At 37.3% G+C, this 22,514-nt stretch overlaps 1 protein-coding gene across 7 annotated transcripts; it reads right to left on the reverse strand.

Annotated features, from left to right (window-relative positions):
- Positions 1-43: 43 nt before the first annotated feature.
- ppp2r3b (protein phosphatase 2, regulatory subunit B'', beta) lies at positions 44-21,032 on the reverse strand. Of its 7 annotated transcripts, none has more exons than XM_082175449.1 (14): positions 20,931-21,032; positions 19,751-20,147; positions 6,217-6,402; positions 5,605-5,708; positions 4,860-4,962; positions 3,958-4,032; positions 3,667-3,753; positions 3,061-3,217; positions 2,609-2,657; positions 2,393-2,482; positions 2,057-2,232; positions 1,755-1,873; positions 1,554-1,660; positions 44-959 (listed from the first exon to the last, which is right to left on the reverse strand). In XM_082175449.1, the coding sequence occupies exons 2-14, from the start codon at positions 20,087-20,089 to the stop codon at positions 818-820; spliced, it is 1,734 nt and encodes a 577-aa protein (XP_082031575.1). In that variant the 5' UTR covers positions 20,090-20,147; positions 20,931-21,032; the 3' UTR covers positions 44-817. The 7 variants fall into 7 exon arrangements, with proteins under 7 accessions (XP_082031575.1, XP_082031571.1, XP_082031572.1 ...); XM_082175445.1 differs by having other exon boundaries at positions 6,217-6,405; XM_082175446.1 differs by having other exon boundaries at positions 6,217-6,405; positions 19,751-20,143; positions 20,931-21,021.
- Positions 21,033-22,514: the final 1,482 nt, after the last annotated feature.

Raw genomic sequence — 22,514 nt, forward strand, 5'->3', positions numbered from 1 at the left:
AGTGACCAATGTATCGAGGTCCTAGAGTGTAAAAAAACAAAACTAAAATGTGGCTATACTTTATACTGAAACTTTATAATGTACACATTTCGTGTTGCTTTTTTAAAGTTTGATTAAACGGCAATAACATCCTGTAGAGAATGCATGACAAACTTCTGTCTTAATACTTTATTGAACTTTTTAAGACCGAAAAAGTTTACAATAAAAGCATATTTTTAGGAAGCACTTCTATAGAAATGAAAAATATAATTTGTTGAAAACATTTAAGTGGACTAAGCCTAAAGGTTTTGAACAAACAAGAGGCAAAAACAACAAATATTTACAAACACATATAAATACATTATAATTTAAAGACACCTCTCACATAGACATGTCAGAGTCTGATCACCACATTATTTCATCCATCCAAGCCATCCATGAAATGAAGCTGAAATCACTTTGGTGAATCTCTGGAATGTCTTATAAACCAATTCTGAGAGTAAAAACTTAAATATTTATAAACTTAGTGCACATTCAATATTTCAAGTGTCCAGGTTTGGTTCCAGTGTGGTTGCTTGAAACCTACAGTGCAGCTACATTTTATAGACCTGGTTGTGCATAGATGTCTCACTGACAGATAGACTGGGCCAGCACAATCCGTCTTGCTAAACAGAGCCTCGCCAGACCGCTGGTTTACTGTCTGGCATCCAGCGGCTGAAGGTGTATCTGTACGCTCTTGAGCCTTGGTTAGCTGAACAAGGCAGCATCAGTATTTGAGAGCAGGATCAGTCCACATCCTGTTCTACACACTACCAGATAATCGCCTTTACTTGTGTTGTCATTCAAAATCGTCCTCGTATTCATATTCATCCAGGTCCAGGTTACTGTGAGGGTTGGGAATCTCAAAGAGATGTCTCTTCTCGTTCCGAAGGTCAAAAGCACATGTAATGTGATCAACTGGGTCCAGAGCATTGTCATAGCTAAAAAAAACAAACAAACACAAAATCGTGTTACAAAATATCATAATGCAGTGATTCATCTCAGAGCTGGCCAGTTTGGTTCAATACTTAAGGAGAAAATAGAAAAAAACACAATTTTACAACCAACTAATGGCAAATGGATAAGGAACTGACGTGAAAAGACACCTGACAATACTGAAAAGAGTTTGTTGGAAATTTTAGCACGTAAAACATACTTTAGTCCGATATCTGATGAGCAAAACGTGGAGGAACCCACGACGGAACAGAAGTGGGGGAGAACATGGAAGGAACCTCAACCTGCACCTACAGTGTCTTACCTGTCTCAACTCTACTCATTCTGCCATTAGAAGTCTGTGCTGATCCTAAAATCGTCACACAAAACCTCATCAGCCCTCCGATCACTGACTCAGTGCAGTGACATTGAAGCAAATGACACAAGTGGAGTGATGTTATTAAACTGCTGCATGAGGTGAAGGACTGAGTCTAGACATGCAGCTTAGAGGTTGTTTCCAGCAGAAGTTTAGTGCTGTACGTTCGTCTATGTTGTTGCGCACTGATAAAAATGAGGTCTGTGGTTATAAGAAACATTCTTACCCATCGTTATACTGCTCGTTCGCAGTTTCCTCAGCCACCAAGTTATCATACTCCTCTGCAGCATATCTCTCCCAGTCAGAAATCTCCTGTCCCATTGTCTCAGCATCCTATAAAATTACATACAAAGAACACCAATATTATTACAGCATCTAAATGACCATAACAGCAATACAATTATATACATAATCTGTTGTTCATTACCCTTGCAGCCATTAAGGGATCCCTCTGTTCATGGTCTAGGTACTTCTCAATGTTGAAGAACGTGTCAAAGAAAATATGGGAAAGCTTACATCTCTTCAAGTCCCTGAGGGTGATCTTTCCTAACAAAAATAAGAGCACATGGTTAAAGATGCTGCAAGTGATTTCACTGTTTTGCTTACTTTTGCTAGGAGGATGTGATTAATTCAGTGACTACTTCAGAATGATGGCAGATGAGCATGCAAAGGATAAAATACCTAGGAAGTGTTATCCAAGAAAAAGTTATTCATCTCTTCAAATAATACCTGGGATTTCTGGCTTGACCATATCTAACATTTGGCACAGGCAGTCCTCAAAAGGCAGTGGTTCAATGGCCAAAGCCTCAAGCTTCTGACACTGTTCCTGGTAGAAGTACTGAAGCTCATACATGGACAGAACTCCATCCCCATCCAGATCCATGCAGCGAAACCAGTACTCTATGCTACACAAGTAACAAATAAGAAAGAATTGACTAGTTAATGATCAAGGCGGCAGTTAGTTGCAGCCCTACTATTTTGATAAAAACTCACTAAACCATTTACGAAATCTACAAGCAATAATTTTTTTTTTTTTTAAAGATTAAGGACATTATTTTTAGTTACCTGGTCTCAGTCTTTTTGTCCTCCTCAGATATGAGGAACCATACGAAGTCAGCATAGTTTAGCTTGGCCTCTTTATGAACCTTTCTGTCCCTGAGCATCAGAGAATAATTAAACCACAGCACTCATAAAATCTATAACAATATGATACATTACACGCACGCTTTCAAAAAATTGGAGGGAACTAAAAAAGAAAGTCTGTAAAATGAAAGATGGTACCTGGATATAGCTCCAGAGAATAGTCTCTCAATCATTCGGTGGGAAATGGCTGTCAAAGAGAGCAGAAAAATCACATCACAGTCTTATCCTTTATGCTTAAATAGGGTAATAATTCGCTGTCAAAGGTTGTAAATATTGTAAATTGCAACAGCAAGACACAGTTATTTAATATCCTTATTTTATCATTTTAAAGACATAGCGATGCCTGAAAGGAGATAAAATGATTAGAGTGCCAGACATGCCGTCATGGTAGAGGAAATTGATGTAAAAATTTCAGCGCACTTCATTCAATTTACTAAGCTCATACTGCAGCAAACAGAAACACATGCAGTCGAGTGCTGCTGGAGAGGGGATGGATATTTAAAGTCACCTCCAGCAATAAGCAGCCAATCGTTAAACAGCATGTCAGAAAAGTGAAACGGTCTTCAAAACCGCAGCCGGTGGACGGGTACCTTGATCGTTATGTCGCGTCAGGTCTCTCTGGTCTATGTATAAGTCGTGATCTGTGTCCAGCTCCCAGAACTTGCAGTAGATGACATAAAAATGTTCATAGGAGAAGAACTCTGTCAACTGGTTAATCTCTTCCTCCTCTTCCAGTAATGCCACATTCTGTTGGGAAACATCTTTACCATTACACAACGGAAAAGCTTAGTCACATAAATTATAGGTAGGTTTTAGAAAAATCTAATCAGCACTATAAATTCCATTCACATATTGCATTCAAAATTAATACTAGGGCTTCCACTAGATAGCCTTAAAAAGCAGCGTGAGAGTTAAATCTATTACTATTGAAAGTAATGAACTATTAACATAAAATCATATTTAAAATCTACAATAACAACAACAATAATATATAAATCAGCCATTAATCTAAAATTATATTAATGTGGGCTAGGTTTAAAAAAAAAAATAGCAGTCTATTTTAAAACGCTATATATTGAGCAAACACTATCTTTTTGCGTATTTTGTTTATTTTAGTTACAAATATCTATCAGTTAGTATGACAATTAACTGTCAAATGTTCATCACAGGCCTAGATAGACTCGCAACATATTTACCTGTAAAAAACTACTTCGCCTGAGTTCTGGACATGTTATTTTTCCAGTCCATGAGCGGTTTACATTATAAAATATCCTTTGGACTACCTGTTGGCAGAAGAAGCACTTTGTTGAACATCAGGCTCATTGAGTCATCTGTCCAGACTTATGGTGCACCAAAACAATAACTGTGTTAATAGTCAGTTCATAGTCATGCACAGTTAATAGAGCAAATCTATGTTTCATATACAAAAAGAAAAATACTACTACCAGCTGATTGGTTACTAGAAAAATACTGGAAGAATTCCTTACAGTTGTAATGTAGCGTGAGTGAAAGTCTGAAGCCTCCTTTAGAAATGCCAGACCTGTATGTGAATCCACCACATCCTTAAAGAAAAAAAAAGCAAGCATAAAAATGATTCATACACCAATATAACATCAAAGTCAGCATATAATAACTGACACTGCTTACAGAAAAAAAAGCCCAATGTTAAATCCATTTGTGTGCGAAGAGGCTCTGGATTAGATTAGAGAAAAGGCGAATCATTCTGTCCACTTGCAGAGGATAATGTTTTGGTACAAGACGTGTGGAAATGTTAAAGGTATTAAACCTCTAAGAACAAAGGGCTGATTTTAAGGCATCAGTTTCAGTCTCTGGATATATACGGCCCACTGACTTTTCCTATCAAGTGCATTCATCAGCAGAGAAGCAAAGATTTTTCTCATGCATGTTTCATAATCAAATATTGGTATACATGCGTAAAAGGTGATAAATTGCGACAACTTATTTTGGGGGAGGTGCGAGACTCTTTGACCCTTCCCCATGTGAAATTAAACAATAGAAAAACACATAAATCACTTCTGTAAAGGAGCAGACGGGAACAGGCCAATCTACTCCATAGCAATACTTTTTTCATTCATCAAAACGGTCAAAGCAATTGCTAAAGCTACACAATACAAATTAAAGCGCAGACGCCAGAATAGATCTCTTCCACGGTGCACGGCCAATCCCGCCAGTGAATATAAATGATATGTCCATCACTGAACTCAAAGAATGCACTTCTGCGCACAATTATTTTAGAACATTTAGCGCCACATTTGGAATTTTGCAAGTACATAAAAACAAGGAATGAGAGCAAATAACATGAAGCCGAAATATCGATGCTCAGTGTGTTTTGACTTGTGTTCTCAGTGGTAGGTCCAGCACTCTGTACCTGCAGGAATGGAATAAAGTCCTCTTGTTCCAAATAATTGCAGCCAGGCTTGGCCAGAAGGTGAAGAAATTTGGATGCGTCATCATGACAGGTCTGAAGCACTCTGTGGAGAGGAAACAGATGGTTTCAGGCTTCATCTCACCCTTTCAAAGAGCAATATGGTCTCAAAAACCCTTCACTTTAAATATGTGGCTTCGGATTAATGGAATCTACAAATGAGGCTCTGGAAATCACGCTCAGACAGTTCTGATGTACAATGGAGGAATAATCATAAAAAAAGTTTTTTTTTTACCTTTACAGACTCAGGGACCCCATCCCCACCCCCACCCAGATGCTCAGTCAAACCAAGTACTCTAACAATCACTAATGATCTCATTAAAAACATAAACATATTTACATAAATGTGCTACATTAATGATATATATATATTTTTCATTATATATTAAGGACAATCCAAGGAATTTCATATATCTGTTCATTGAACCCCTGCAGGATTCATAGATCCTCAGTTGAAAACTTGAATGAGTGTATACAAGACAGTCCCCTCCCCTTCTCCAAAAGCAAAAACAAAACCATGAACCTCTGCAGGGACACCTAAAATAAACTGCAGTATCATACCAAAATTGTACACAGAGAGCTCACATCACTTCAGCTCTTGATAAAAGGACATTCACGCACGTGTGTAGCCACTGACCACTATAGACATTAATGTGAAAGGGCACTGTGAAGAGAACTATTGTCTTACTTTCGCCACATTGCCACAAACTTGTGAACGGACACATGTCCCCTCCTGTCTCCTCCGGCAGCATGGAACAATGGAGCTTTCCAATAGAGTGGGCACTCACAGGCCTGCAAAAAGACAATAGGGTCACACAGAAATAGACCTCAGGGTGACAAAATAGGTCAAGATGTCATGCACTTCAAAACAAACGTTATATTTCTATCTAATTAATTAAGTGCCAAACAAACTGTCAAGTTGAGGTCGGAAAGTTCCAGAAGAGTAACTTCTGCAACACTATAATCATTCTCTTTTAATCAAGCAATTGAGCACAATCAGAGGTTTCTGCTAAGTGCTTGAACACTATGACAACATCTTTCTCACATGCTGTAGGAACTATAAATTGGGCTAATTAGCAAAGATTATGTTTATAAATCATTCTGTTTAAATTTCTGAGCCCTGTCGTTTACCTAGACGGCTTCTCCTCAGGATAAATAATTCGACACATAACCGTGGTGATATTTCCCCACTGTCTACAGGAAAATTAAAACCTTCCAACTTGTAAACAGTTATAAGTTAGTTACACAAATTAACTATTTGCTGAGCAGGTAAAGGTGGCACGTTACAATCCACACTTACCTTGGCGACTAGCCCCATTTCTTTAATAGTGACTCTTTCATCAGGAAATTGAGAAAATATTTGTTCTATCTTGGAAATGAGATTGTCTATGTTGACGTTGGCCTGGGGCTGCCCTCGAGGGAAGTAGAACTTTGGAATGCTTTCACTTAAAGCTGGTGTAACGGGCTCCTCTTTCTTAGCCTGCGCCTGCTGAAACAGACAGAAATAATAACCATTAGCCAATAGCCACAAGACTCATCGTGGGAGAGATGCATGGTTGCTCTGAAAATTGCACCTCAATCAGCATTTCACAGTGATGGGTTTAATTTAGTCGTGTTACTTGCCAGTACGCGTAAAACACAATTCAAAAGAATTCTGACAGATGCACACCTCGCAAATGACTGAGGAGGCTTGCAATATTTTTGGGATACTCGTTCCACATGATGCAGTACCCAAGACAAGAAGGATAAGAACGAGTCGTGGATAATTGTTTGAAACATTAGACGTGATTAATGCCTTCAATTGATCTTATTTAATACACTAATATATCAAATTGACCAATATCTTTTTCAAATAGATGAAAAAACAAACAAACAAAAAACACTTTCCACCTGTTTACAGAAAAAGGCATAGGACATAATTGCTTTTGTAGTAATTAAGAACAACTATGACTTGACTGGGTCTGGATGAACTTTCTGCAGAGTGATACCCCGTGCTAACCTGTTATCCGTTGTCAATTATTTGCTAGAATGTTCTGAAAGAACAGTTTTAAAGTTAGGGTTAGCAGATTAGGGTAAGGGTAAGGGTAGGGTAGGGTAAACAGTAAGGGTAAACATAACTGTTTGAAACATTAACTTGGTAAGTCAGCATAAGTAATAAACTATTGGATTGGTTTTACATTTTGTAATCAAGCATTTAATTACACCGACTAAAAAAATAATACATCTAAAAGTTTATAAAACAAAATGTTGGTATTTGCTTGAGCCATGCCTGGCTGAAACATTCAAGTAGTTTAAAAAACCTTGAAATTTGTAGAACAGGCTGAATGACTGCACAGTTGGGTGGTAGTTTGAAAGCTCCAAGTAGAGTTACATTTAAAAAAATTGTGGGGTACTTTGGACAAAGACATCATACTGTTGTTGTGTACATACACTTTTCTCAATGACAAAACGTCCTTCATGCCCAAATGTTTTGTGAACACTTGTGGTTAAATTAAATTCCTCATATTACTGATTTTCCAAAGGCTCAGCTTCCCACAGTAACTTAAAACCTCAACTATTTGAGTGTCAAGCTGCAGCTGTGAAGATCTTGACCCCCTAGAACTTCCACAGAGGGGAAAAAACTCCATCAAAGCCCACTCTCTGGAATAAGCAACATTACACAGAATAAACGATTTAGCATTTCTGTATTAGACAAACACATGTAAATGTAGACTTCAGACAATTTGACCCTTTCTGTACAGCAGTTTTATACTGAGGGAAGCAAATATTTTGTACATCAAGACAATGATTTAAGTGACAATATTTGGTTCTTGTGAGATGTAAGCTTATGATCATAACCTTTTTGGATCACAATATTTTTAATATGCTACTCCTTCCAAATCCACGATCAACCTCTCAGTCCACAAAGCTTCATATTAAATTAAATTTATTTCACTAACTTCCACATTGGAGTGTGCTGCATACACAAATGCAATGCATTTCATGCTATAGAAAGCAACAGTGAACACCCACTAATTTAGTGGCCTTGGTTCCCAACATATTTTAAACAATTGTTTTCTTCACTCAGATTTCAAAAACTTATACCGGATATATGACGGTAATTCAGGGATCCTATACATTTTATTTAAAAATTCTATACTTTTCCAGACTCAAACTTCCAAACCTATCCAGCATTATTTTCAGCATTATATTTGGCATATAATACTGTAACCTGTATTACTTTTTTCATTGGTTTTCACGAAGTGTTAACATGTCCTTACATGATGAGAAGAACCTAAAACGCTTTATAACCTGCATATATTCACCTCTGACACAACAGCTGAATACTGTAAATGTGGTTTGATGTGGCACAATCACCAAACAGCAAACAGTAAATCACAGTCTGATTTAAATAATTTTTTCCTTTGTCTTTTGCTGGTTTGAGTGGCACACACACACATTCTTTTAGTGCTCTTCAAAGAGACTCGCTTATGGTTAAGACAAACAGTTTGCGTAATGAAAATGTGCGGCCTTGAATTCATTGTCATGTTCGACAATCACTAAACGATCATTAAACTTGCGCCATGAAAACACCCTGCTTGTAAGACTTATTTTTTACAAAATTGTTTTACAATTTTTTTTTAGAAAATCTTAATTTTATATTTTAGAAAACTGAATGGGGTTATAGTCTTGAAACAAAAATATTTTACTCTGTTGTCTTTTTTCCATACTTATCCAGACCTGGAAATTACTCAAATTAAATTCCATCCATACTTTTCCAAACTGCGTAGGTTGGAATCCAAATAATTTTAAACAAAACAAAAAAGTATTTGAAAACCAAAACAAGACAAATTTTACAAGACCGTGTAATTGAATTATTGTCAATTACGGTAGCCTACTCATTCCAAGAATTATTGTGAATGATGCAATTGAAACAAAAAATACATTGTATAATTGAAAACACTGTATAGTCATCAAGCATACAATTGTTTTATTCCAATAAATATAAATTTTACATTTTATATATACATTTTTTACAATTATAAATTTGATCCCAAAGAATACAGCTTTTTGTGGTTTAATAAATCATAAGTCCATATCGCAACTTCAATTGTTATCAACCGGGCAGCTTACTTCGTGCACTATATGGAGCAATAAAAACAGCACATGGACACAGCCGTGTTTCTTCTCAGTAAACAACACCTTCAGGAACTGTTTACATGTCTAAAAAAATTTGATGACTTAATAATCTTAGGTGACATGTAGTAATCCTGACTGTTTACTTCTTGCTTTAGTCTCTTGCGATCTCTTTCTAGAGACATCCACAACGTATGTTCAGCAGTAAACCACTGTTACTAATCAGTAAAAGCAGTGACAACTTATATGCAACAAACTAAGCTTTTGCTTTTAAAAAACATTAACTTATAGTACCCTACATGGAAGTTTGGAAGCTTAACGCATTTAGAAAGTCTCTCTCTGATGTGGCATGCAGGGGATTCTGCTCAGTGTAACCCACTGTGAGAGATGAATGCATTTTATCTAGCCTTCTCCAGTCAGTGACAGCCATGTCTATAAAAGGGAATGACCATCATCAACTCCAGCACAGGGCAGACAGAGCCGCTTGCTCATTCTTAAACATTTGGATGCTCTAAAAACACTGATAATCCTCTGATCCAAGTTATTTTATATATGTAAAACATTTTGTTTTGCAAAATGACATTGCTATAATTACACACCTAAGGAACGCAAACATCAGATCACATCGTCACTGAGACTGACAGCCAGCAATAGCAAACAAAAGCTTTGATGGTTTCACACAGAACATATAAGACAACCTGCCTGTCCTTGCTGGAAGGCTTTGAGCCTCTTCTTAAAGCGAGAGGGCAGCACAAAGTCGCAGCCGCGAGCCAGCAGTGCCAACTCCTTCCTCAGGTCAGGGTCCTGTCGTAAAGAGATCTCCTTCATTCTCATGCTGCTGTCAGCTAATGGAGCCAGTGTGGCAGACAGTACGCACTCTGGGGTCAGGATAATCTTGCTCAGTGACTATCCCGCCACAGGACACTCCTCTCCCTGTCTTTATCAAAGCACCAGCTGCTCTCCTCAGCCGTGCAGTAGCCTGAATCACAACCCTGCCTGTTGCTCCACACATCCAATAGTGGCTGGTAGAGGTCACAGTCCTATCCTGAAAAGTCAGATAGGACGAGAGTGTTTGTGTGAGAGCAGTGGAGTTGGGGGGGGGGGGGTGTGGAGATGGATCTGCCCTTTTCAGTGAGCATTCCACAGCTCTCATAGAGGTTATGTAAAGACACAAACCTGTTCACTTGGAACCCAGTGATTGCAGGAGATCCAGCAGCTACCAAGAACAAACTGCAATCGGATGCAACATTATGATAGATCAGCATACTTCACATTTATAAAAGCAAACTAAAGATGTACAATTTGGGATGCGAATTCTTTTAACAACATAGTGACCATTATTAATCAGCTATTAAAAAGATAGTTCATCCAAAAATAAGAATTGTGTCATAAATTGACTAACTCATTTTGTTTCAAAGTGGTGTTACTTCTTTGTGTACCGCAGAAAGTCTGGAACCAACATTTTTGGGTGAACCATCCCTTTAACTGTTAAGCCTTAAATCAAACCCATGATTCAAAAGACATGACATTAGCTAAACATGTTTTTTTTAAAAGGGCAACATGTCCTTCGTCCTCAGCCTACATACTTTTGTGTGATCCCAGACAGCTTCCTTGAAACATTGCTAAAATGCGGGGCTGCCAACCTAGATTCTTATTTTGCATGTCTTGTGGATGTTAGTGGTACTGCATTGTAATTTAGCAGGGTTTTTATAAATGGAATTTTTTTATTTATATTCCAGGTCACGCAAACAAAACTTTGCCCCAGCAAGCTAATTTAATTCAATACATTGCATGTTTGGTGCTTTTATATGATAAGAGCTGAATGCATGTTGCAACTAAAACGTGCAACATCAACCAATCATCTGTGTGGGGTGGCTAAGACAGTGTAGGATTTTAGAGGAAAAGCACAGATTAAGGACAACTATGGACCCATTCTGAATCTAAATACTATATAGAGTAGGGGTCGACAACCTTTTTGTCATGAGTTTATCACTGTGCCATAACCCCACCCCAATATGTATAAATAAATACACACACATATTTTAAATATAATAATGGCTAACATAGAAATAGTGCAGAACCTATAAGCCTATTTCTAAAGCATTTTACTTCAGCTACGTGTTTCAGGATGAGATACAGAACTTTTTTTAATTTGCGGAAGTTTGTGCAACGGCTTCCTGAAAGATGCTCAGCTACTTCTCTGGGGCGATGCGTGCTGCAGTAGCGCTGTCATATCTGGGTATCCCGGGAGCCGTTAAAAAATGCTCTCGCAAGTTCAGTTTTTACCATTTTAGGAGGAGTAAAATTTACATTTGTAGCTTCAACAACCAGATGCACTTTGTCCAGTTTCATCTGGAATGCGAAAAAAATAGCTATCCGATCAGAAAAAAAACATGAAGTGCAGGTAAACATGAACGGTGTTACCATGATGTAGCCTATTACATTCATTTTGATGTGTGTGGAATGTTTAATAAGGACTCTATACTGAATATCTGAGAAATGTATAGCATGTACAGTTAATGGTCGCACTAATGGTTTGTAAGAGCTGCGTGCTTTGACTCACTTTAATAGTATGTATAACTCCTACCGGAATTATTATAAATTCCCTAAATTCAACATGAGAGATTTTCTTCACACAGAGAACAGTCACACAGTTGCAGTCTGACACATTTTCGGGCCCCTTTTGATTGACAGGATATAATCGGCCCTGATAATCGACTGTTTTTAAACAATTGGCCGAGATGGCTGATAGTGAAAATAATAGTATTTCATTCTCTCGCTTAGAGGTGATTAGGAACAGCATATAGCTTTACAAATATAGCATTCCTGTGTGAAATAAATAATAACAAAAGAAACAAAACTTTATCAACAGAAAGTAATCAAATGTAAAAACACTGCATTAGGGCTGGTCCAAATACCATTATTTGAGCTTCGAAACTTTGGTAGTAATGAACATCGAATATTCGAAGCTTTGGAGAGAGGGTGCTGAACATATTCTTCTCTCTAATAAAGGCAGTATTCTCTATGTGTCTGTCTGTCTGTTTGCATTTTGATTATTTCGAGAACCGTTCATCCAATCGACTTCACAAGGGAGTGCAGTGTCGCATTTGGTGCAATATAGATGGACACGCGAGACGCAACACATTCAGAATTAATAAACTTTTAATAAACTACAGAACAGCGCGAGCAGGAAGCGGCGTGCCTCACACGGGCAGGGCTTATATGCTCCGAGAACGGACACTGCATTAGTGATATAAAACACACACACAGGTCTGTTAACTTCAGCAATACTTTTAAGGTAGTCTAATATTTTTCTGACTAACAAATTACTGACACAGTAAAGGGTAGATTTAAAATAAAGAAAAACAAAATTTCAATAATAAAAACCCCTTTAAATATAGAAAAACGAAATTTAAATAAAGAAAAACAATTTAAATAAAGAAAAAACAATTTAAATAAAGATAAACAAAATTAATTAAGTTAAATAAAAAACTAGATTAATTTAGATTGATAATAACGGGTAAAAAGGCTAATACATTTTGTTTCTATTATTCTTTTTTCCACAATGTCAAAGCAATGCAGCTTAACCCAAAAGCTTATGCTCCTGCAGGCATGCACTTCTGTCCATACAAACTCCGCTGTTCTGCGCTCTAGCCAGAGAATACTCCCATTGCAGGAACACTTTAGTAGGCCAAGAAGAAGCAACTATATTTATTAAGTATAACGAGGTTGGGTTCCTTCAACTGTCCATCCTATTAAAAATGGCTAGGCTATATAAGATAATTGTAAAAAAAAGAGTATTGTATTTCACCAGATTTTATAGTGTTAAACATATTCAAGCGTGAATGAGAACCGTTTTGAGGGGGATGCCAAGTGTGGCATTTTAAAAAAAAATGAATATTCGAATGTCAAATTTTCAAATCGAATACCAACCCACCGAACGAATATTCGGGTCCAGCCATAGTCTTCACTGTATAAATTAAATATAGATTAATCCTAGTAAATCTACTGAAGAGCAATTAGTGATGTTTTCTTTGTCTTTTCTTGTTTGATTAATGTCACAGACAGTAGGAATATTAGGCTGCTGTCACTTTAATATCGACTGCATGGTTCAAATACACATGCGATTACTTCCCAACTGTTTATGTTCACTTAAGACATAACAGACAATGTTTAACTCTCACCAAACTGGGGATTTTGACGTATCTCTGTGTTTTTAACCTGTTAGGCGCAAACCTGAAGCTCAAAGTTTACTTTGCTTGTCCATGTTCCACAGAAAGCCGCTTGAGGAACAGTAACACTTTTGCGACTTAATGCAGTTTTAATAACTCTTTTATTTATATAACTATTTTTATTATCGATCACGTCCTACAGTTTAGCAAAAATAGACTAAATCTAGATGATTAGGACGTTACGTTTGGGCTTTTTTATAAGGGAGGAAAGAATGTGCCCCGCTGTGAAGGAAAGAAATCACAACACCAGTTTATTGCTATCATTGCTGTAGGATTGCTGTCGTTGCAATGTCTCAAGATCGGCTCTTCTGATTTCATATTTAACAAATAGTTGAATAAATAAGTCTGGTTACCACATAGCCAAGGTCAATTTGATCCTGTATAGCAGAACTGCAGAACACAAAGCCTAAACTGAACTTAACAAAAAAAAAAAATTACACAAGTATTACTGCCTGTGTTTTGTTATTTTGCTTTCCAAGGCTACAGCTTCCAGCCATTCTGTGGCTTATTATAGATGACAAGTCTTAGTTAGTAGCACAGCGTGGAAGTACTGAATTCAAAGAATGATGGCTGAAGCAGTTGAGGACTATTAAAAGACCCAACATGCTCTGTTTGGGCAACCCAAGAAACAAATGTATCTTTAGTCCTTTAACAAACTTCCGGATTCCGTCCCCAGACTGACTGCAATTACATCAATTCCTTCTAACTGTGTTGATCCAAAGAAACTAAGTCTTTGCGGCTAGGCGTTGTGCATCTGAAAACCCTTTTCTTATGCACATATAGTACTGGAACTAATTGGATTAATAAAAGGAGTCTTTAGTGACAACTGATCTGCCATAAAAGTGAGTGAACATGCACCGAAGGCTTGGAGCCAGAGAATCTAACAAACAAAGTGGTGCAAAAATAAAGCCCTGCCTGGCTTAAATAAGTATTTTTAGATGTCAGATCAGAGTCCGCATTCTTCCACTCATTCCAGCATAAACAGTTCCTGTTGTCGTCCAATGGCAGGATACTGCACACATTTGATAAGCCTAATTTTCTCACTGCTTTTATTGTACTTTGCTCATCAGTCTATTAAAGAAATGTGGAAAAACAACAAAGGGGAAAGGGCCAAAGTAAACTCACTGGTGAACTTGTCAATATTTTTGTTTGTTATTTGAGTCTATTGGAAAGTTTTCTCCTAACAGCACTTTCCCCACCATTTGGCTCTGTGTTTGTGCTATACGTAAAACAACTCTCCACTGTCAGAGTAAGCTGGTACAAACAGAACGAGAAAAAGATCTGCCTGAACAAGAGGTGGCAGCTGTCCGTGGAGATAGTGCCAATTTCCAAACAAAGCTCTGTGTCCAGTCAGTAGAGCCAAGTGGTTGAAGAGAGGATGACCAGCAAGGCAAAAGTGGGGAGCGCTAACAAACATGCTACGATTCAAATGCTGGAGGGGAGAAAAATATAAACACTATGTGATAACTGTTCAGATAAGAGTTATAAACTGCAAAAGAAAAAAGTCAAACTAAACTTCCAAATAAAAGACTAGGGAAGCACCGATATTAAAATGTTGTACGAAACCAATAACTGATAATTCTTTATATTCAAAAGCCGATAACCGATACTTTGGCTGATAAATCTGAATCCAAATTTTTTTATAGAATCTTTGAGAGCCTGATTACAAAAACAAGTCTCATCATTAAAAGCCAAGTCCCAAGCACACAATTATAATGTTCTTATTATAATTTTAACTAGCCTATATGACGGACTTAAATGTTGCACTTAACTGTATTTTCCTTTTTTGTGTGATTCCAATTATATTTCGAGCAATTCAAAACCATCATGGTAAACGTACAGTACGCATCTGAAATGTCTCAGCTGAAGGAAATAAACCATATATATATATATATATATATATATATATATATATATATATATATATATATAAAAATAATATAAAACGGAATCAAATTTTCTTATCGGGCCGATAACAGTAACATTAAAAATTAACATATCGGCCGATACCGATGTGGCAGCTGATTTATCATGCATTCCTACACAAGACAAAATTAGCCCCGCCTCCACCCACGCCAGCTCATTGATTCACTCGGCCAACTTACTGAGGTAGGCTAAATGCTGCACAATGGTATCGCTCTTTGCAACGTCGGACACATGACAGTAATTAATATGATTGGCATTTTGCTTGCCTACATTTTCAAACAGCTAATAACTTGTTGCTAATGTTACAAAAAACCATGTTCACGTTCCCCATCTCAGAGTCAGGCAGCTGCCTTCTAACAATCATCAGAAATGCTTTGAACAACTCAAAACGTCAGTGGAGAAAGGCATGTGACCCTGGATCACAAAACCAGTCACAAGTAGCGTGGCAATAGTCAAAAATACATCGCATGGGTCAAAATTGTCGATTTTTCTTTTATGCCAAAAATCATTAGGATATTAAGTAAAGATCATGTGATAAAGATATTTTGTACATTTCCTACCGTAAATATATAAAACATTTATTTTTGTGAGTGAATGCAACACAATCGCAAACATAAATGGACGACTTTATAGGCGATTTTCTTAATGTTTCTATTTTTTTGCACCCTCAAGGGGGTCGCACACCGGACGCGTCGTGCAGGGCCACGTCTTTAAAATTCGAACACATTATTCTCTATGAGTGTACACCATAGACTGGTGTACACACACCAGCTACGGCTCAGGACCTTGTTCAAAATCCTGCCGCGCCACTGAGCGCCATTTACATAGTTTTACATTAAATGTACATTTATTTGTCTCAAATCGTCGTTAATGTATATACTGACTTCCCCCTGTGCTGCAATATACATTTAGTTTTACATTCATTCACAGAAATCAGCTGCTTGAATGAAAATTGCTGATGTTATCGGATTTTCAGGTGATATTCTCAATTCATTCAGTTAACGGACGCTCTGAGGTAAAGTGAATTCAGACTGCAGACTTAGCAACGATTGTATTTAATTGTACAGTACAATCATAACATAGTACAGGCATTATCTTAATTCCATAATGTCCTTAAACATAACAATATTGCTGGCCATAAACTGAGAAAGTGCGCGTCTGGTGTGCGATACCTCGAGTTGTCCTAGACGTGGCGCGGCGCTGCGCGTCGATTTTCAAATAGTTGTATGTCGGCCAAATATTGATGTATGGTTTGTCCTATCCTGACAAACCATACATCAATGGCAAGCTTATTTATTCAGCTTTCATGTGATGTATAAATCTCAATTACATTTTTTTTTACCCATGTGACTGGTTTTGTGGTTCAGGGTCACATATAGTTCATCATAACATTGTAATATACATCATACACCCGCTATATTGCTAAATTTACCCGATTTTTCATATCAACAGAAAAATATACCGGGATAACCTGGCTTCTCTCGCCACTCTCCTGGTAGCTCGCTGTTAATGATATGCTAATGCCCATCTGCACATTGACCTGATTGGTTACATGGTAGTTTGTGACGTCAGAAACACCAGCGATTTCAAAACCACGTTTTTGAGACTGGCTGCATCCGAAAACTTAGGCAGCTGACTTGTTGCCTCGCTGCCCTATCAGGCAATGACTTTGTAGGCAGCGTTTGCACATGAAGGTTCCTCACATAACTGATTTCGGACAAACTTCCGAAGCAGCGTAACGCTTTAATGATCTACAGCAAAACAGAGCGAGCTGTGGTGAAAACTAAGTGAATATTTAATGACTATAATAGTGTTTTCTCGCTAGAAATGACATCATAAGTGGAAAACATTGATAAAAAGCCGCAATTTTCAGACGCTAACTTCATTTTTCTAGCTCAACTGTCACAGAATAGAAAGCACAGGATTGTGGGATATCAAAGGCAGCAAAAGATACATCAATGCTGCCTTCAAAAATCGATCAGATGAAGGTATCTCAGGAGACAGGAAGTGAAACTAACATTGCATTCGGACATGGCTTGATGCCTTCTGACCTTGGAATGCGTCCTCCAAAGGCAGCATTTATCAGTTTTCAGACGCAGCCAATGTCTTTGGTTCACCGCAGTGTTAAGGAGAAAATACTCAGCAATGGTGTTGACTTATGAATTTGCACATGGTTTGTCTTAAAGCATATTAAAAACACCACATAGACATATAAACAACATTAAAAGCTTGATTTTCACCACAGAGGGACTTTAAATGCTAAACTGTCTTTTTACGGGCCGTTTACATTACTTTTTATGCATTTTTGGCAAGATTCATTTTCTACCTTTGATTTTAACATAAATAAACATATCAGTTAATTATCTTAAATTTTTTAGGCAACATGTCTTAGGCCCTGTCCACACGGAGACGCGTTTCGCTGTATACGTATACATTTTTTATCGTATTGGCGTTTCGTCCACACGGATCCGGCGTTTTTGGAGACTGAAACCGCTATTTTTTTAAACCGGGTCCCAAGGTGGATAAATCTGAAAACGCCGCCCTTGCGTTTTCGTGTGTACGGCCAATCCGTATATTTTGTGAAACGATGATGTCATCACACCAAGTGTCAACTAGTCAGACACCGTTAAGTCACAGCAACTACATTTATGGTTTTTCATATTGTTCAACAAAGTTCTTGATTAAAAAAGAAAAAAGAAAAGAAAAAAAGAAGCTACTGTGCCTAATATTCTAATATTATTGTTGTATACAGCACGCAAGGTTTATGCGAATGCTTTAAGTCTTCTTCTCCGTTTTTAGTGTATGTCTGTGGTAGAATTACAGCGCCACATACTGGTCCGGCATGTATACTACATCGTTTTGAGTCGGTTTCAGTGGTTTCGTGTGTACGCAGATATTTCTTGAGATGACGCTGTGTTTACGTCATTTTTTTTTTGAACGGGGAAAAAAAATATCGGATAGGGAAAGCTCTGGCTTCGTGTGGATGTGGCCTTAATGACCTCTCACCTTGCAAACAGGAGTCAGGCATGGCAGACACCAAATTATTCTGACCATTAACAGCATCTGACGCAGTTTACGCATACTGTATTACACCATGGACAAATATGTAAACTGCCAATGAAGTGTAAGCCAAATTCCCAGTAGTTAATTCCTGCACAGAGGAACCAAGGCTATCTTTACTGGTGTCCTGTGTCAACGCTGGAACAGTTGCTCCGATGAGCATCAGAATGACGTTAATTGAATTTTTAACTAATACTATAGAGAATGTGTTTGTATTCTGGAATTCCTTTAGCCTTTCAAAATAGAACATACAGGATCAAAAAATACATTGTGACAAGTTGTGGTCACATGTTGATTGTACCATGCCAGAAACCATAAAATAGCCAACAGTTGTTCCTTCAGCATGAAGGATTACCAAAGTAAGTGAGAATAACTAGACATAGAAATCAAAGCTTCCACACACATCTGCTTAGCATTTCACAATAAAGAATCACACAGGTCAAATAACATCCCTTACTCAATACTCATGATTTACACTCACTGGCAAAAGATGCCTTTCCTCAAAATGCAATATGTGTCATCCTTGAAGAAAGTTTGCAGTTTCTACTTTCACATTTTTCTATATTATCTTCCCTCAAACTTTAAACAAATTTGGTATGTGACTAAAATAAGACTTTTTTTCTAATACAAACCAGACAAAATGCAGTTTTCCCTGAAATATGGACACAGCACAACAAGAGTCTTCTTGCATTCCACAGCAGAAGCTAATTTTAACGCAATCTTTTTAATTTCCACAGGTGCATCGATACTACTTATTATATGAATAAGTTGTCTTGATATCAGTTTTCTTTTCTTGGGCCAATAAGTGAGGTGTGAATTTAATGACACATTGATCTGATACTGACAACAGGAAGTATCGAGGCATTGCTTTAGTAAAAGATATCCCTGCATAATCCAATTTATGAGCTCTGAAACCCAGCAGCAAAGTCCACCAGAGTCACTGGACAGCACATGATGACAGTCATTACCATTCCAGGGATTGACAGCATTGAGATTCACCCACCTCTGGCCAGGGTTGAACACATGAACAGGATTTCTTCACACACAAAGACATGCAGAGTTCACAGAGCTCATCTGACCTGAGCAGGAGCCCTACATACACTAACCAAGAGCTGCAAAAGCCATTCAGCATCCTCTTGTGGCTAAACCGGGAAAAAGTTGTTTAACTAAGTCGCAGTTAAAAAAAACCTGGACAGCACCATCATAAATGATAATAGATAATCACCTTCAAATCAGCGGTTTCTATGTTAAACTATGTAAAAATGTGTTTGGCAAATGCGTTTTACCACATGAAATGCTAACTATTTGAAAAATAAAAGAAACTGTTATGTTTGTATTTGTGATATGAGGGATTGATGGATTTGAGACTGTCCCACGTATGAAAATTGGTAGAATACAAATGTCTTTAGACTGACTGGCCCTGGATACAACAGGTCTGCAAGGTGATAGATCAAGGGTCATGCTGCATTGTGAAGAGACTGCTGAACACAGGTGCTTTACCTTCTTAGTGCTGACAGAGCGTCGCAGGGCCCTCACATTCACTCCAGGTCTGTTATTGCTGCCACTCGCAGATGGCAGCGAGGCTGATGGAGGGCTGCATGGAGCACCAAGGGCTCTGTCCGTCCCATTAATCTTTGATGCAATGTTGTTGTTTTCTGTTAATACCAAAGTGCTTGTGCTCTTAAAATCGCTATGGCTTAGATCTATTTCTTCCCCGTTCTTGATTTTGCTGAGGTAGTCTTTTAGCATCGCCTGTGTACTTGGCTCACTCAACCAAAAGAGGAAGAGCTCGTCGACCTTCATCTTCAGGACAGGCTGAAGCGTTTGTGGTGATGCCATTTCTGGTTCTCTTCATGCAGCCAAAATCCCCTCTCTCTCTCTCTCTCTCTCTCTCTCTCTCTCTCTCTCTCAAAAAAAAAGATTAAATGACCTAAAGGATAAAGCAGAAAAGACCGTAAAACACCTTTGCCAAACTTAGATGTTTGAAACATGCACTAAGCAATTCACAAATGACTGATTTATATTATATATATATATATATATATATATATATATATATATATATATGTATGTATATAACGTTATATATATATGTAAATGTCAAACAGAACATAAAAAGCACAAACAAATGCTTGCTTATCTTCACTCACTACCAAGATGCTTGCATCAAGCTAACTTACCCTTTACGAAAAGTAATATAGTAAATAAGGTAGTAACGTTACTCAAACACTGTCTGTGGTAACTTGGTATTCGCATCCAATGTCAAAAATACTAGAAATTAAACTCGACAGCGAATGGGTTTTACAGATTTCGTATTTTACTACATTATGGTTTACATAATAAATGCGGTTGCTATGATATTGCAGAGTACACTATGGTTACTAAAAATACTAACGCGGAGGACAAAACTAGAGAACACGCCAACATTATCATTTTGTTTTTCTCACAATTCCACACATAAGCCAGAAGAAAGTGTTTAAACAGAACCATAGCTGAAATATGACCGAAATAAACTGGTTTATAGCTGTTGCTAGCTGACTCCACGAAGCACATACATCCAAAGCTAACGGACAACGGGTAAATAATTACATAAACACCGCCAGTATTCCACAACATAGATAAAGAAACGTATATTTAATCGGTAAACAGTACAGATTTAAAGGTAACTAGTTTGCATTACTCTACCTCCTGTTATTAAGATGACTTTTGGTTGTTTTCGTTCATTCAAATAAGGGTACACTTTGAATCAAACTCTCGTTTCCTCAGGTAACCGGGAAAAGTTTATATCGCGAGAGTTGCGTCCATTCGCGAACGAGTCGTTCGTTTGAAGTGGTTCTTTTAAAGAATCAATCGAACCGATTCGCAAGAAGCAAGCGTTCGAATCGTGTGATTTGCCGTTTGAAAGTAGGATAAAACAGAGAGCCTTTCTTAGGAAAAATAAGTCAGACATTGAAGTGAATTGCTGTTTTTGTCACTCTTCTGAGGATGATTTCATTCACTTGTTTGGGCAATGTACCCACACAGAAATGTTGGTCATATTTGATAATGTTTATCCAATCTTATTTTGTAAGGGACTTTTCTTTTTGTTTTAAATATATTTTCTTTGGTTTGTTTGACTACTCAAAAGAGAATATAGGGAAATATTACTTCATTAATTTGTGTTTCTTACTTGCTATATTTCACAACAAAAATGTTGCCTACTGCTTCTAAACAATTTTCTCTATTCAAAGATGATCTAGACACGAATACGGAAACAAATTTTCACTAATGCTCTGGAACTATTATAATTTATGTATTTAGCTAGATAGTGCTCAGCAAATGTTAAAGATTTTTATATGAGGGGAAAATATTTCTGTTCAATGATAGCTACTATGATTTTTACTCATATTTAAGATGTGTTTTATTCATCTGATGTGCTAAGTTTATCTTAGAATACTTTCACTTGCTTTACTTATTTAATAGCCTATGTGAACATATTCTGTTTAAGAGTAGAATATTATTTAAATATGACGTTGAACAAAAAGGTATCAAAGTGCAGTGGAAATTGCATTAGACTACTGCATTAGTGCCATGCAGTGTCCTGATAAATTAATTCTAATGGCCACAATGTTAGACTGATCAAACTAGTAATATGGAGCCCCCTGTAATGTTCCTGAAATTTACAGTAACACCACATTAGGCATTGCACTTAACAGAAAGAAACTTCTTAGACCTACATCTAATGATTTCCTTACAGCCATCGCTGTGTATAAATTGTTTAAACAAAACTACTGCTGTAATACCATTATGCTTAGGGAAACACAGAAAACCATATGATCTACAGCACAGTCTGAAATCCTTTAATAGTTATTCCACCCTGTACCTCATGATTTTTAATAAAAGCACAAAAGGACACCCACCCTCTTTATTCAAAAAAACATTTAGATTTGTAATTCACATAATAAATCAATGCTTGGTGGGAAGAACAGATTTCACAAGACACTTCAATTGCTCTCAGATGTTTGGTTTCTTTATTTGAGATCACAATGGGGAATGGGAATGATGATCATGCCTTTGAAAATCCATGGAGATTTTCTCATGCTATATTGATGTTAACGGTACATATGGAGGAGGAACTTTTATTGCCCAATATAATTTCAAAAAGAAAATGTTAGTAGACAAACATCATGGTCGAGTTGAGTTGTAATTGCACCTGTCTTTTTATTTTTACATTTCAGAAAATAAGTGTCTGATTTAACAATGAATACATGAATAGGGAATTAGT

The sequence above is a fragment of the Leuciscus leuciscus genome (assembly GCF_965113295.1).
Source record: "Leuciscus leuciscus genome assembly, chromosome: 7".
In the NCBI taxonomy this organism is placed as follows: Eukaryota; Metazoa; Chordata; class Actinopteri; order Cypriniformes; family Leuciscidae; genus Leuciscus; species Leuciscus leuciscus.

Excerpts from the sequence above, each read along its gene's own strand:
- ppp2r3b (XM_082175445.1), bottom strand. The coding sequence starts at position 20,089 with ATGGCATCACCACAAACGCTTCAGCCTGTCCTGAAGATGAAGGTCGAC. Across the intron at positions 3,218-3,666 it reads GGCGAAGTAGTTTTTTACAG|AATGTGGCATTACTGGAAGA; the intron begins GTAAATATGTTG and ends GTTTCCCAACAG. Across the intron at positions 2,233-2,392 it reads GACAAAAAGACTGAGACCAG|CATAGAGTACTGGTTTCGCT; the intron begins GTAACTAAAAAT and ends TTACTTGTGTAG.